The sequence below is a fragment of the Apodemus sylvaticus genome, chromosome 1 (genome assembly GCF_947179515.1).
Source record: "Apodemus sylvaticus chromosome 1, mApoSyl1.1, whole genome shotgun sequence".
Classification (NCBI taxonomy): domain Eukaryota; kingdom Metazoa; phylum Chordata; class Mammalia; order Rodentia; family Muridae; genus Apodemus; species Apodemus sylvaticus.
This window is the reverse complement of record NC_067472.1, coordinates 207263237-207279821: the sequence shown is the minus strand read 5'-3', so window position 1 is coordinate 207279821 and position 16585 is coordinate 207263237. Positions and strand designations below refer to the sequence as shown.

The following is a 16585-nucleotide window of genomic DNA, read 5'->3' as shown; positions in this document are numbered from 1 at the left end:
TGACTGTGTTCAGGAGGTTTTCCCTCCGGTTTTTTGGAGAAAGGGTTTCTCTGTGTAGCCCTGGCTGTCCTGGAGCTCACTCTGTAGACCAGGCTGGCCTCAAACTCAGAAATCCACCTGCTTCTGCCTCCCAAGTGCTGGGATTACAGGTGTGTGCCACCACCGCACAGAGAGGTTTTTCCCTCTTAAGAGTAAGAAAGAACTTAACTTTCTATTTTTATTTTTTTTCTTTTAGTTTAGCAGAAGCCCACTTGGTTATTTTAGAAAAACCTTGTAAGGTATTTTGGATGTTTAAAGAGGCTGAACTGGCCGGGAAGTGGTCATGGGGTAACCTTAAAGTTGCAAGTTGAAATAAAATGTTTTCTTCCTGAGCTGCTTTTGCTCACAGTATTTATCATAGCAATAGAAATCCTAAGCTGACTGTTCTTCCTTCCAAGGCTGTAACTGGCCATCGATGGTTAAAGAGCACCCTCTTGTGTTTACGAGGGAAACGCTCTCTAAGCAAAATTTAAGGTTTTCTCTACTTAAAGTTGGGTAGATTTTAACTGTGAGCAAAACGAGTGATTGCTAGTGCTCAGTAGTAGAGGGCTTCCTAGCACACACAGGACCTTCCCTAAATGGGAAGAATCCCTCCCCACCCCATGGGGGCAAGGAAGCAAGCCGCGTAACTAACTGACTTCTTCATTAAGGGTGGATCTCAGGGGAGCCTCAGAGACCAGGGCTACCAAGTAGATTCCATCCATATCACTCAAAAGAATTTCATACACAGGGCTGGAGAGATGGCTCAGCGGTTAAGAGCACTGACTGCTCTTCCAGAGGTCTTGAGTTCAAATCCCAGCAACCACATGGTGGTTCACAACCATCTGTAATGAGATCTGATGCCCTCCTGTGGGGTGTCTGAAAACAGCTACAGTGTACTTACATATAATAAATAAATAAATCTTTAAAAAAAAAAAAGAATTTCATACACACACATCTAACTGAGCAAATGAGTTCACCAGAACTAGGTTCAGAGAAAATTAAGTCATCTCCCCCTCATTGCCCCTCCCCAGTCACCTCCCAAACTATCCAAAGGACACATTCTTTCTTGGTATCAAGAAAATGGGTCAAGTCCAGAGTTGGTGGCACATGCCTTAAATCCCAGCACACAGGAGGTAGATGGCAGGTGGATCTCATGAGTTCCAGGCCAGTCTGGTCTACAGAGTGAGTTCCAGGACAGCCAGAGCTATACAGAGAAACCCTGTCTTGAAAAAAAATATTAATAATAAAAAGGAAAAATAAAAAATAAAAAGGCGTAGCATTTTTGTCTAACTAGCCCTCTACCAGTGTATGTTTTTAAGTCACCACATCCTGTTGGGATCTCATTCCCTACTGCAAAGCAGAAGTCTGTGATTAAGGGCAATGGCTCTGAACCGTTCCGGTTAGACTCAAATCCTGGTTCAATCACTGACTGTATTGCCTAAGTGTACAGAAACTGTATAGACACTCACCATTCCACAGATATCACCTACCACATAATCTGCTACTACCCTGAGCTCAGATACTGGCTCATCTCTTCCACTGATAAAGACATTCTAGTCTCCATAAGGCCCTGTAAAGTAAAACTCTGTGTAAGATTCTATCTCAGGGTCCATTCACTTCACTCTGCATAGTTCCAAAACAAACTTACCTATGCTTTTAGTTTCTACCAAAGCTGGTGTCATTTCTCAAGTCACTCCTGGTGCAGACTGCCCCCCAGCCACCCACCTTGAGTCTATTAAAGTCTCATCTTCTTGGATATCCCACCAGACCTCATCACTGAGTGCCCTTACCTACCACCTTATAGAGATAAGCCATTAACAACACATTAATCGCCCAAGCGAAAACCCTGGCTTCACGCCCCTGGCCTGCATGTAGCCCGCAGTAAGCTGGCTAAGGGCATGGCTCCTGGACACCTACCAAGACTGAGGCCTGCAGTAACCAGGACCTAACTTCCTCTCACTCGATTTACTTAGCTAGCAGATAGTGGCAGGTCCCAGAACTCAAGTAATTCTGAGAATAAAAAGTAAGTCATCTATACCTCTTCTTGGCTTTGAGTTCATGCATATATATGCCAGCAGATTCTCCTGTTTCTCATACCAGTGCACTTCCTGATCTCATCATTACAACTTCTCAGACCCTTTTCACCTCTCACCTGCAGTACATAGCACACTTGTAAAGTGGTCTCTAACCCTCCATCTTGAGTCAACAATTAATGCAATGATTACTGATACACTCAAACACCTAGAAGCTCTAGGTTACTGATGAACTTAATAATAGAGGTCATCTTGACTGATGATAGAGGCCAAGGCTTCAGGTTGCCTTCCCCCTTTCTTTGAAACTGTTTAATGAGTATTCACCTCGAGGGCTCTAGCAGACCCTCTTAGAAGATCCCTTGCCAAAGCAGTCTTTCAACTTCATAAGTACCTCCTTTTTTGTTTGTTTGTTTGTTTTTTGTTTTTTTGAGACAGGGTTTCTCTGTGTAGCCCTGGCTGTCCTGGAACTCACTCTGTAGACCAGGCTGGCCTCGAACTCAGAAATCTGCCTGCCTCTGCCTCCCAAGTGCTTGGTTGGATTAAAGGCGTGCGCCTTGATAAACACCTCCTTGACTCAGATCAGAACCCTAGGAAACCTCAAGTCTCCGTATCAGTCTGAGTTAAGAAGGCCAGACTGGCTGCTGGACAGTGCTTTGAGAATGAGAACCAGACTGTAAGCACCCTTGTATTCAGTGCACAGCAAATTTCCAGGTCCCCAGGAAGTGCTATAAGATGTATGAATATAGAGTAAATAAACTGCTAAGGGGCAGGCATTAAAACCCTCATCTAGCCGGGCGGTGGTGGCTCACGCCTGTAATCCCAGCACTCTGGGAGGCAGAGGCAGGTGGATTTCTGAGTTCGAGGCCAGCCTGGTCTACAGAGTGAGTTCCAGGACAGCCAGGGCTACACAGAGAAACCCTGTCTCGAAAAAACCAAATCAAAAACAAAAAAACAAAAACACCTCATCTAAATGAAAACCAACTCCAAGCTGCCCACTGCCCAGCTGCGGAGGCTGGGGCATAGCCAAGTGCACAGGATTCCACAGCCTTGCAAACTGCTTTTCACCTCTCTCTCCAACGGCGTTCTTCGGGAAGTTGCAGAGGAAAAGCACAGTGGATTTACACATCTGATGGCAGTTGGGCTAGTTAAGCGGAGCAGCACGCGGCTACACAAAGTCCTTTAGCAACCACACCTGACTCCAACCGTGGAGGGCTTTTATGTGTATCACTGCCCAGGTTCTCTACACTGTGGAAGGGGTTGAGGACACTCAAGAAGACACTGTGACCCTCACCTCTGCCTCCCAACCCTTGGCACTCACCTGACATGGTGTCAGAGCCACCCCACACATCGGTATGCAACAGAACCACTAGAGCCCCACAGCCAGGTTAACTGCTTAGTGGCACATGTACTGACCCTCCTCCAGGTGTGCGCCTGCCTGCCTCTAGAGGGCACTGCAGTCTTAAAAATAGCATCTGTCAAGCCAGGCAGTGGTGGTAACAACCCCAGCACTCTGGGAGGCGGAGGCAGGCGGATTTCTGAGTGCGAGGCCAGCCTGGTCTACAGAGTGAGTTCCAGGACAGCCAGGGCTACACAGAGAAACCCTGTTTCCAAAAACCCAAATCCAACCCCCCCCCAAAAGCATCTTCCCCGACTGCTAGATATGGATTTTCTTAGATTTTCTTTCTTTTTTAAATGTTTGATGTATGAAAGTTTTGAAATGGAGCTCAGGATGAATTCAAACTTGCAGCAATCCTCCTACCTCTGCTTTCTGAGCGCTGGATTACAGGTATGTATCACCATACCACTTTCCTTAGGTTTAAATTAATCAATTTTTAGACGAGGATATAGCCTAGTTGGCAATAATATCTGTCTAACAAGCAATATCTAACAACCAGTGCTTCATAAATAGTGTGGTGGCTCCTGCTGGTAAGAACAGCACTGGGGAAGTAGAGACAAGATCAGAGAGTTCAAGGTCACCTTCACCTGTTCGGTTAGCTTGAACTAACTGAAATCCTACCTTGATCGATAGCAATAAAAATACCAGAATCACCGGCATGTTCTTGTAATCTCACGCTATGGAGGCAGAGGGCTGGCTGCCCTCTGTGAATCTGACATTAGCTTGGTCCACACAGAAAGCTCCTAGCCAATCCCTACATAGCAAACCCTGCCGGGCACAAGCAGCATATGCCTGTCTTAATCCCAGCACTCAGGAGGTGGAGGCAGGAAGAGCTCTGTGAGTTCAAGACCAGATTGGTCTACATAGCAAGTCCCAGGGCAGTTGGGAACTACAGAGAACCTGTCACAAAAGAAGCTAACAAACAAACAAAAGTTGTGGTACTGAACGAGTCAAGTTCACCACTTTCTTCATATTACAGTAGAAAGTTCTAGTTTTTTGAGACAAGGTCTTGTGGGTTTGAGGCTGTGCACCAAGTCCCACTGCAGCCTGAACTACACAGTGAGACTCTTCCTTCTGGAAGACAAAAGACTAAGAAGCAAGCAAACAAAAAATTGTTAGAAAATTTATGTCAGTGAGGCTTGAAAATGTATAAACACTTCTACCCTAAAGGAATGACAGGCCAGTAGAAGCTGTATGTGAACTGAACACTGCTCTGGTATCTCTATAGGATGTAGTTTTATACTGGATGTTCACAGTTCTCTGTATACGCAGTCTATATACTTTCTCTCTGATTCAATATTTTTCAAAGTAATGATGGTGAGCCATTTACAAGATTATTTTGACTATTTTGTAAAAATTTTTTAAATTTATATACCTTTGTTTTGTGTGCACTGGTGTTTTGCCTACATGTATGTCTTTGTGAGCTTCCATGTGAGTGCTGGGATTTGAACTCTGGAAGAGCAGTCAGTGCACCTAACTCATGAGCCATCTCTCCAGCCCCCTGAGACTTTTCCAGGAGCCTCTCTATGTAGCTTCACTAGGCTTGAGTGTCTAGCCCTGCCTCAGCCTCCTGAGTGTTGGGTTATAGGTATGCGTCATCACATGGGACCAAGTGAGCATCTTCCCTATGCTCCCACTCCTGAATCACTCCAGACCTGCATTAGCAGCTCAGGAGTTGAAGGCTACGTACTCGGGTAAGCCTCCATCAAGGCCTCAGTCTCCACCTCCAGTGCCACTGAACCTGATCTGCCCAGCAGCACTCACAGCACTGCCTCGAGGGCATGCAGGGGCGCAGAGGGCACATACCTGTTCGTGGTCCAGCATGGTGAGCCCTTTCACTCCTGCCAGGATAAGATTCTTGGCAATTTCAGCCCCAAGTCCTTTCATGCCAACAATCAGCACCCGGGAAGCTCGAAGCCTGTGAAACACATGTTATGTTAATCTGATGATCCCAAATAGTGGGACTTGTTCAATCACAGGACAGTAAAAAAGAAAACCTGATTTTCTCTATATGCACCACAGAAACACTACTGAACCTTCAGATGTAGAAAACTGCTCCCAAACAATTCTGCACAGGAAATTATTTTATTGAGCATGTTCTGTACATCCTCTCCTCAGTGAGTAGAGCAATAAAGAAAGCAGCTCTTCAAACATAAAACCAGACGCTGGGGCAGGGGATATAGCTCAGTCAGTAGAACACTTGCCTTGCATGGATGAGGTCCTGCATGGATCCCCAGAACCACAAAATACATGAATGAAAAGAGGACAAGGGAAGATGCAATTTTAAACAGACCAGTGGTAATGATAAAAACCTTTCTGAGGAGTGTATCTATAATCTGAACGGCTGGGAAGCTGAGGAGAGATCTCAGGAGGTTCACATCCAGACTAGATTATAAAGACCTTGTCTCAACAACAAAAAGAAACCCAGAGAAGGTGCTCTTTAATCAAAATGAAATAGACAGCTGATCAACATACAGATAGTTGAAATGAAAGCATTCCAACTATAGAAAACACACAAGCTGAAGAAGGGATACTTGAAGCTGGGTGGGGTGCCTCCCAAGTCCCAGCACTTGGGAGGCAAAGGCAGGCAGGCAGATCTGATAGTTAGAGGCCAGCCTGGTCTACAAAGCGAGTTCCAGGACAGCCTGGGATGTTACACACACACAAAAAAAACATGTTTCAGAAAAAAAGAAAAAGAAAAAAGGAAAAGGGAAGTGGGCTCCCTGGCTTGACCGTTTTCAGAGACAGCAAAAACAAAGAGGCCGCCAAGTGGTGCATAAAGGACGAATGTGAAGTATGGGGGGTTGGGGGGCATGGCATGAGGGCTGGGAGGCACTAGAAGCCACAGGGTGAGAAGATGATGCCACAGTTAATACAAGACTGGAGTGGTTATGAGTGCAACCCCACTCTGACGGGTGTAATAACTAAAGAGGGGGCTGGAGAGATGGCTCAGCAGTTAAGGGCACTGACTACTCTTCCAGAGGTCCTGAGTTCAAATCCCAGCAACCACATGGTGGCTCACAACCATCTGTAATAAGATCAGATGCCCTCTGCTGGTATGTCTGAACACAGCTACAATGTACTTACATATAATAAATAAATCTTTTGGAAAAATAAATAACCAAAGAGGTGGTGAAAAGGGCAGTACATTTATTATGGTATAGGGGGACTGAACTCAGGGGCTCCAGCCAGAGCAGGCAAGTGCTTTACCAATGAAAGTCTAACTCCAGCTTGGCAAGAGGAGCATTATGTAACCTGGAGCACACAAGCCCAGCTCACAGAAGCATAAGCAGGTGTGGGTGCACACTTGTAACCGCAGCCCTGGAGAGGTGGGACAGGATAACGGGCAGGCTCAGAGTCAGCTCCGTGACATAGCTAGTCTGAGGCCAGCCTGAGCACAACAAACACAACAGGGAGGGGATTGTTTTGATCTCTATAAAGAAAAATAAGAAAAAAAACCAAAAACAAACAAAGCACCTGAGAACACCAGAGGCTCTTCTCTAAAATGACTCCAATGATCGATCAGTGAGTGCTTACTTAATTGTCTTTAGTAAGCCTAGTGGCTGTCAGGTGCTGGGGTGCACACCTAAGATCCTAAAGAAGGATGGGAAGTTTGAGGCCAGTTATAGTACTACAGAACTCTAAAGCTAGAAAACTGGACATGCTGGGGCACCCTGTAAGGCCAAGCACCTGGACCACCAGCTCAAGGTCATCCTTTGCTTGAGGTCAGCCTGGGCGGAGACCCTTTCTGAAAGGTGGAGGGAAAAAAGCCCCGGCAAGGCAGGACGATACGCCCCACACTAGTTCATATGAAAGCCAACTTTATGGCTTTGTAGTAGAAATTAATACTTTCAAAAGAAACATTTTAAAGCTAATATTTAAGCCAGGTGGTAGCAGCAGTACACATCTTTAATCCCAGCAGGAAAGAGGCAGAGGCAGGTGACTCATCTCTGGAGGCCAACCTGGACTACAGATAAGTTCCAGGACAGCCAGGGCTACAAGAGAAACCCTGTGTTGAACAATCAAAATCCAACCAACCAACCAACCAACAAAAAATAAAAGGCAGATAAATGCAGGAGGATTACTGCAAAATTGAAGCCACCTTGGTCTTTGAACTGAGTTCCAAGCCTGTCAGGACCACAAACAAAAGCATCGTCTAGATTCTGCACGTAAGAAACAGGGCACAGTGTTAAGACAGACTTACTCACTTAAACCCCATCACCTTCAGTATAAAAAGTTCAGCTAGTCATACACTTGAATCTGGGTTTTTTTCAACACCCATTCTCAAAAAGAATTGTTTGAGACTTGGTCTCCTGCATACTAGGTGGCCCTAAAACTATGTAGCAGAGGATAGCCTTGAACTTTGACCCTCCTGCCTCTACCTCCGGTGTGTACCTTCTTGCCTAATGTATTTGATACTAGGATCAACCCCAGGGCTTCGTGCACGCACGAAGGCAAGCCACTGTGCTCTATCCCCGGCTGATCAATGCAGGCTCACATTCACTAGCCAGGACTTGTCTGCACTACTTCACTAGCCTTCCCACCGATTATCAGACCAATGCTCTCACGAGACTTCAAAACCACAACCTTCCACACCTCTTAAACTTCCCCTCTGGGCCATTCAAACTTCCCCACCCACCTGAGGAAGTGAATTTTCATTGTTGACTTTATCAGATTTAGAATCACCAGGCACACACAACTCTGGGTATGTTCTATGACAGTGATTATTATATAAAGGTTCGATGAAAGAGGACAGACCTACCCTGACTGGGCAGCACGACCAATAGAGTGTGTTCACATTCAATTAAACGGAGAAAAAAAAAGCCAGCTGAGGCTGGCTCAGGTTCCACAAGCAAAACTGTTTGCAGCCTAGCGATGCAAACCTGAGGACGTGAGTTCCACTCTCAGAAGCTACAGAAAATTAACGAGAACCAAGTCTACAAAGTTGTCCCCTGACCTCCATACATACCACCTGTCACAGACACTCAATAATAAATAAACTCCCCAGCACCCAGGAGGCAGCAGCAGGTGGATCTCTGTGGGTTCAAGACCAGCCTTGTCTACATAACTACTTCCTAGACCGTCTCAAAACAAACAAAATAATAAAGTGTAAAACGACTGCAGGGAACAGAACACTAACTGTTCACCTGTTTGCTGACCAGATGCAACTCCACCAGTTTCCTCACATCCTTGCCACTGCGGCTATATAGATTATACTCTCAAAATAAACCACAGCAACGAGAAAATAACTAATATCCAGCCTTCTCCGTAACTTCTTTATTACATTATTTATTGTGTGGATGTATGCATATACATATGAGGACGTCATTGGAAACTCAGGAATCCATTCTGTTCTTCCACTTTTTAGGCCCCTGAGACTGAAATCATGTTGTCAGCTTTGCAGTAAACATCTTTACCCACTGAGCAAGACTGCCAACCTCAGGGGCCTTTCCTACCATGGCACTCCTCAAGGGAGAATGACCTCTCCAGAACTTTCCCTGCAGCACCACTATCTAAGTCTCTAATGGCTCAGGCTCGCCATCCCAGCTGCTCAGGAGCTAAGACAGGGTAATCACAAGTACTGAGGAAAGCTAGCTGGGAGAAGGGGCTCACACTTGTAAATCCAGCGGCCAAAGAAGGTCCAGACCAGCTGCTACAGAGTGAGACCCTGTCTCAAAACACACACACAGACACCTGGAAACACTAAAAAGAGGGCTATTCTGTGAACAAATTTACAAGGGAGGAAAGGCTTCTGACCAGTCTCAGGTTACTGCATGGTTTCTCCAGCCCCCCAGTCCCAGCCACTACAACACAGCTCTTCAGAATGAGGGGTCTGAAGTATTCGCTCTTTATTTAGTGGCAATCAAAAATGAGTATCATGTTTTAATCTTAGCCACACATGCCGGGGCCCCAGAGACCATAGCTTACTTATGGCTCGATTATATGAAAAACACTTAGGCTTAAAACACTACCTGGCACACAGTCAGCACTAAATGAAGTAGCTACTATTTATATTCTCTGAAGCAGCAATTCCCCTTCTAGGATCCAATCCTACATAAGTACATGATCATAAAAATTATACAGACTCTTGCACCGTGGCAATATTGTACTCAATGAGGTTTGTCTGAGGCACATTATGAGTTGAAAAAAATATGCACATCATATACATTCTTTCACTTGCTCAACCTATCTATACCTTAGTCATGTGACCATCACTTCTCACCTATAAAACTCAACAGCACCCACGAGTAAGCAAGCAAGCAAGCACATAGAGTTCCAGCTAAGTTGGAAGCTGAGGCAGAAGGCCATCACTTGAACCCAAGAAGAACAAAGCAAGACCTTGTTTATTTCTTTAAAAATAAAAATATTTGTTCTATTTGCTTGCTCACACCTTTATGCACCACGTGTATGCAGGAGCCACTTGCGGCGAGATCCCTCGGAAATGGAGTTGCAGGAAGTTGTAAGCTGCCAAGTGGGTTCCAGAAACTTAACACCAATTTCTGGAGAGAGCAGTAAGTGCTCTTAACTGAGTCATCTCAACAGCCCAAGTCTGGTTCTTAAAAGTACAAAAACAAAGAAGCCGTGGCTATAACTCAGTTGATAAAGTACTTGCTTAGCAAACACAAAATACTGGGCTCCATCCCCAGCATAGCATACATGTGTGTGACACACAGATTTAATCCAAGTACTCCAGACAGAGAGAGAGGCAAGAGAAGGAGGACCAGAAGTTCAAGATGATCAGGTTGAATATAAAGCCAACTTTGGTAACAGGAGACACAGTCGAAATGCATTTGCGCCCCCTGCTTCCAACTTGTCCCTTATAATCTACTGTCCCCATTTCAAACATGTGTTTTGAGACTGGCAGTGATGGCACACACTTCTAGCCCAGAACTCGGGAGGCAGAGGCAAGAGGATCTCTGAATTCAAGGCCAGCTTGGTCTACAGAGCGAGTTCCAACACAGTCAAGGCTACACAGAGAAACCCTGTGTCCAGAGCTTGGGGAAGACATGTTGTTTAACCTCCTGGGTACAGCTCGGGGCTTCATGTGCTAGGCACTTGCTCTAGCCACTGACCGGCCCAGACAAATCTTTTAAATGTAAGCTACATTTTATCACATGTCCAAATCTTTGAGTGGCCTCTTGCAAGCTCAGTGCAAATCCGTCCTGTGAATCCTCTTATTTTTCATTCTATACTCTTTCACTTGCTAACCTGCTAAAGCCAAACCGGCTTCTCTTCTCAGGAAGTAAGGCTGCTCCCAACAAAGGACCTGGGTATTAAAGGATCCTATTTGACCTTTCCACATTTAAACAAGTGATTCACTCATTCGTTATCAGACTCTCTCTAGGACTTTCTCTAGGAAAGTAGCATTTTTTTTCTAGAGAAGCCCATAGTGACCTAAACTTTGTGAGGTTTGTTTTGTTTTTAAGGAGGTGGAGATAGGATTGAAATTATGGGGGGAGGAGCCCTAGAGAGATGGCTCAGCGGTTAAGAGCACCAACTGCTCTTCCAGAGTTCCTGAGTTCAATACCCAGCAACCACATGGTGGCTCACAACCATCTGTAATGAGATCTGATGCCATCCTCTGTAGTGTCTGAAGAAGGTGACAGTGTACCCGCATATATAAAATAAATATGGCCGGAGCGAGCAGGGCTGGAAAAAATTAAATAAAAAAAGAGGCCGGGCGGTGGTGGCACAAGCCTGTAATCCCAGCACTCTGGGAGGCAGAGGCAGGCAGATTTCTGAGTTCGAGGCCAGCCTGGACTACAGAGTGAGTTCCAGGACAGCCAGGGCTACACAGAGAAACCCTGTCTCAAAAAAACCAAATCCAAAAAAAAAGGGAGATTAGGGACATCAGCTACAGAGCCCTTTCTGATATAGTGTAAGAAACAGAACCTAGGACTCTATATAAGCTAAGCGAGCACTCTACCAACTGAACATACACCAGTGAGCCTAAGTGACAAGCCGGAAGACAAGGCACAGGTCAGACCTCAGCCAACAAAACACAACCTCTATGCTAACTGTGCTACAGCATTAAAATCCTCAGAGAGAAAAGCTTAAAACAGAAATATCTTGTTGGTTTTTTTGATAGTCTCATGTAGCCTAGGCTGGCCTTGAACTCCTGGCCCTTCTGAAGCCACCTTAGCAGCACTGGAATTATAAGTATCACTGCACCTGTGATGCCAGCTCGCCTAGCACTGGGCAGGAGGACTACTCCAAGTTTGATGCCAGCTTGAGTTAGAGTGAAACTGTCTCAAAGGAAAAATAAACCATTTGCTGGGATAGGCTGGGAAACTGAGTATTTGTAACCCAAGTATAACACACAGGCCTAGCATGGGATCCCACCTCTAGCTCTGAAACAATAACTGCTCATAAAACCTCTTAGGGAAAATGTCAGTGGTTCAATACTCTTTTATTCAGACTTGTCTAATCACAGCGAATTCACTGATGTCTGCCGGGCATAGTTGTTCATGTGCTATCTACACCACAATATCATAAGGTATATTCATTCCCTTTTCTCTTCAGACTGTGTACTTGTGCACGCGTGAGTGCATGTATGCGCAGCACATGTGTGCAGTGTCCACAAAGGCCAGAAGACGATGTCAGATTCCCTGCAACCGGAGTTACAGGTGGTTGTGAGCCATCATGTGGACGAGGGGGAACAAAATCTGAGCCCACTTCCAAGAGCTGCTCTCCAGCTCCCACCCTACCTCACACCCCTTTAAAAGTAAGGGTCCCATTATGTAGACCATGTGGCCTCAAGCTCGGTGGGAAGAAAGGTGTATGCCACGGTGCCAAGGCCCTGAACTTCTGATCTCCCTGCACTTACCTTCTGAGGGCTAAGACTACAGACATGCACTAACACAGCTTACTTATACAGTGCCTCCCTCCTCAGCCTCCTGAATACTGGCATCACAAGTGTGAGCCACCTCACCAATGTTCAGTTTTCTGGTTTGACTGGGGTGTTTATGCAGACCTAACCTGCCTCTGATAGGATCAAGGCTATATCACCATGCCTGGGCAGTATTTTGGTTTTGAGGTAAGGTGTCCCTGTATGCCCACAATGGCAACTCACTCTGTACAAAGATTAGCTCTGAGCCCACTCCTCCAACCTCAGCCGATTAAGTGCTGCAGTGTTGGTGTGTGCCACTACCCTAGAGCCTTAGCACTGTGGAACTTCATAATTTATAAATATTGCCCTTAGTCCCCGTCAGAGCCTAAGTGTCAAGTTGGGAAGGAACCTATTTTGTTCAATAAAAGAATGCCCAGGGAGTCCAACAGGATGGCTCTCCAGGAAAAGTGCTTGTTCATATGCCTGGGGGACGCCTGGCAACCTGAGTTTAGACCTCAGAATCTACCTAAAGGTGAGCCAAGAGAACTGACTACACAAAAGCTGTCCTTTGGCATCCACATCAACACCATGGAAAACCTACACACAAGTCAATACATAAAATTCTAAAACCTCTCCCCTCCAAAATGCTTGGGGAGCCAATGTGTGACGCTGCGTGCATTTACCCCAGCACTTGAGAGAAAGTAAGACCTCTGCAACTTCAAGGCCAGCCTAACCTACAAAACCAATTCACTTTGGAGTGTGTTCTGAGGCAACAGTCTGTCTCACTGTGGTAGCCCTGGCTGTCCTGGCACTACATAGATCAGACTAACATCGAACTCACAGAGATACTCCTGCCTCTGCCTCCAGAGTGCCAGAACTAAAAATATGAACAGTGGTGCCACAAAATATAACTTTAATCCCAGTACTCATTTGTGATGCAGATGCAGGCGGATCTCCTCCCCCCCCTCCCTCCCCCCCTTCTCTCTCTCTCTCTCTCTCTCTCTCTCTCTCTCTCTCTCTCTCTCGACTAACATGGTCTACGGTCTACAGAGCGGAGTCCCAGGACAGCCAGGGCTCCAGAGAGAAAACAAACAAACAAAACAGCATCTGTAGCTGTGTGCTCAATAAATTCGCCCACTCTGCGCCTCTCCAGGAGTCCCTTTGTCAGGTCTTGATCTCATGCACTCAAGAGCGTCGGTGGGTTTGCCAAGTCCCCGGGGCGTGCAACCCAGGTTCCCACTGACTAGAAATTAGTGAGCTCAGCCCACCCACCCCCACACTTTGCACTCATGCCCACCCTTCTCACACCCTAAAGGCTTCACCTAAATCCCACCATCACCAGGTACTGACACCGAGGGAGCCTCCAGGTCGAATCCTCGCTCCCCCCCACCCCCGCCTCCTCCGAGGACACTCCCACTACTACCCGGGGGACACCTCCACCTCCCACACTTTTGCAGAAACACCCTGCATTCCTCCATTCGGAGAAATCCAAGCACATCAATCCCGACTCCGCTTCACAACAGGGCCGCACCCGCTCCCTCAGGGCCCACACTCCGGCCCGGGGACCCGAGACCCTGGCGCCCCTCACCGCTTCTGGGCCTCCAGTCCCCACAGGCGGATCTGTCGGTCATACTGCGCTGCCTCCTCCTCGCTGATGCCGCCGCCGCCGCCGCTGCTGGCCTCCTCCTTCTCCACCATGGCTCACTTGCTCCCGCTCTCGCTAACCGCCAGCAGCAGAAAACCCGTGCAACCCGGACGCGCCTGCGCCTGCGCAGGAGCCGCGCATGCGCAGCGCCGCCTCCGTGCTTTGCGGGAGACCACGTGGTTGCCCGAGACACCAAGGCGGGATAGTGCCCCGATCACGTGACGAGGACGCCAATCAATCCCGGAGAGGGAAAAGAAAAAAATAAAAAAGGAAGGGGGGGTTGGGGGAAAGTGGCGGGTGTTTTGAATCCTCGAGGATGTCCATGCGGCCATTTATGAAGCTGGTCTGATGTTTATCGAGTTGTCATGGGGATTCCAGAGTCGATGGTGTGGTGAAATAAAGATACTACTTTAACATGGAGTTCACTACCTATTGAAGGGGAAAAACAAACAAAAACAAAAACAAAAAAAAAACCTAAAGAAAACTAGACATTCCTCCTGGAGGGAATTGGGGGTGCTTAGGCGGGAAGGACGCCCCTCCCCCTCCTCTCCTGACATATGCTCAAATCCGTACTCAAATTGCAGTACTCAATGCAGTACTCAAATTGGTCATGGTAGGCTATGCCCGTGATCACAGCTTCTGGACAAAATGAAGTGAAAGGAATCAAAAGTTCAAGACCAGCCTGGGTTCCATGAGATCCTGTTAGCAAACAGAAGCAAACCTAGGTTTATGGACTCAGGACTGTAATCCCAGGATTCAGGCATTCACAAGGCTGAAGTAGGAAAATTACTGTGAATGAGATCCTGTCCCAAACCAGCAAGGACTGAAGGTATGGCTCAGGAGAGGCCTTGCCTGAGTTTAATATCTAGATTCCTGAAAACAAACAAACAAAAACCAAAAAAACTTTGTAGTGCAGATGTGTAATCCCAGCACTTGGGAGAAGGATTTCTGGGCCTTGCTCAGAGACCCAGACTTATCTAACCAACAAGCCCATACCCCAGTAAAGGTATCCTGCATCAGAAACCAAGGTGGGTGCCGGGAAGTGATGGCTGCTGAGGTCTTCACACACACACACACACACACACACACACACACACACACACACGCACACGCGCTCCCTCCCCCAGGACTGGAGTAACAAGCAGTAAGAAGCCCCTGTGTAGTTGCTAGGAATCAAGGCCAGAGCCTCTAGAAGAACAATGAGTGTTCTTCAACACCAAGACATCTCTCCAGGCTCCCCCACCTCCATATTAATAATGAGTAATTTAAAAAACCCTAATAAGGAGCAGGGCGGTGGTGGCGCACGCCTGTAATCCCAGCACTCTGGGAGGCAGAGACAGGCAGATTTCTGAGTTCGAGGCCAGCCTGGTCTACAGAGTGAGTTCCAGGACAGCCAGGGGCCAGGGCTATACAGAGAAACCCTGTCTTGAAAAAAACAAATCCAAGGAAAAAAAAAAAAAAAGACCCTAATAAGGGGCTGGAGAGATGGCCCAGAGGTTAAGAGCACTGGCTGCTCTTCTGAAGGTCCTGAGTTCAAATCCCAGCAACCACACGGTGCCGCACAACCATCTGTAATGAGATCTGACGCCCTCTTCTGGTGTGTCTAAAGACAGCTACAGTGTACTCACATATAATAATAAATAAATCTTTAAAAAAAAAGGGGGGGGGCTGGAGAGATGGCCCAGAGGTTAAGAGCACTGGCTGCTCTTCTGAAGGTCCTGAGTTCAAATCCCAGCAACCACATGGTGGCTCACAACCATCTGTAACAAGATCTGATGCCCTCTTCTGTTGTGTCTGAAGACAGCTACATTGTACTTACATATAATAAATAAATAAATCTTAAAAAAAAAAAAAAAAGATGGTCAGTGGTGGCACATGCCTGTAATCCCAGCACTTGGGAAGCAGAGTTCAAGGCTAGCCTGTTCTATAGAGTGAATTCCAGCCTGAGGACAAGCAGGGCTACACAGAGAAACCCTGTCTCAAAAAATAAACTAAAAATAAGAAAACCAAAACCCTAATGAAATAGACAGCAACTGAGTAAGAACATCCAAGGTTGCTCTTTCACCTCCACACATGCATGTAGCACCATCATACACACAACAAAAGCAGGATGGTTTTTTCTTTGTTTGTTTTAGACTTATTTATTGTATCTACAGCATTCTGCCTTCATGTGTGCCTGCAGACCAGAAGAGGGCACCAGACCTCACTGTAGTGGTTCTGAGCCACCATGTGGTTGCTGGGAATTGAACTCAGAACCTCTAGAGCAGACAGTGCCCTTTTTGTTTTGTTTTGGTTTTTGGTTTTTCAAGACAGAGTTTCTCTGTGTAACCCTGGCTGTCCTGGAACTCACTCTGCAGACCAGGCTGGCCTCAAACTCAGAAATCCACCTGCCTCTGCCTCCCAAGTGCTGGGATTACAGGCGTGCACCACCACCGCCCGACTAAAGGAAGATGTTTGGGCTCACTCTTGGGAAGCTAATGCAGGAACAATGCCATTTTAAGTTTGAGGCCAGTGTCACTGCATAGCAAGACTGTGTCTCAAACTGTGAGAGCGCCAGCACTCACACCTTGAGATCAGAAGCACAGACAGACTCCCCTAGCCTGGTATATGCTGCACTGAAAAGGGAATGTGGTCTTCTTCAAGGTGGGAGGTGAAGACTG

At 46.7% G+C, this 16585-nt stretch overlaps 1 protein-coding gene across 2 annotated transcripts in view; it reads right to left on the bottom strand.

The window, feature by feature from the left end:
- Positions 1 to 14056, bottom strand: part of Sae1 (SUMO1 activating enzyme subunit 1) — a 56620-nt gene extending 42564 nt beyond the window's left edge. The window contains exons 1-2 of one of the 2 annotated variants that reach the window (XM_052172189.1): positions 13869 to 14056; positions 5257 to 5368 (exon numbers count right to left, since the gene is read on the bottom strand). In XM_052172189.1, the coding sequence (XP_052028149.1) occupies positions 5257 to 5368; positions 13869 to 13978 (222 nt within the window). In that variant the 5' untranslated portion in view covers positions 13979 to 14056. The remainder of the gene's footprint in view (positions 1 to 5256; positions 5369 to 13868) is intronic. The other variant, XM_052172190.1, reaches the window with a different exon arrangement.
- Positions 14057 to 16585: the final 2529 nt, after the last annotated feature.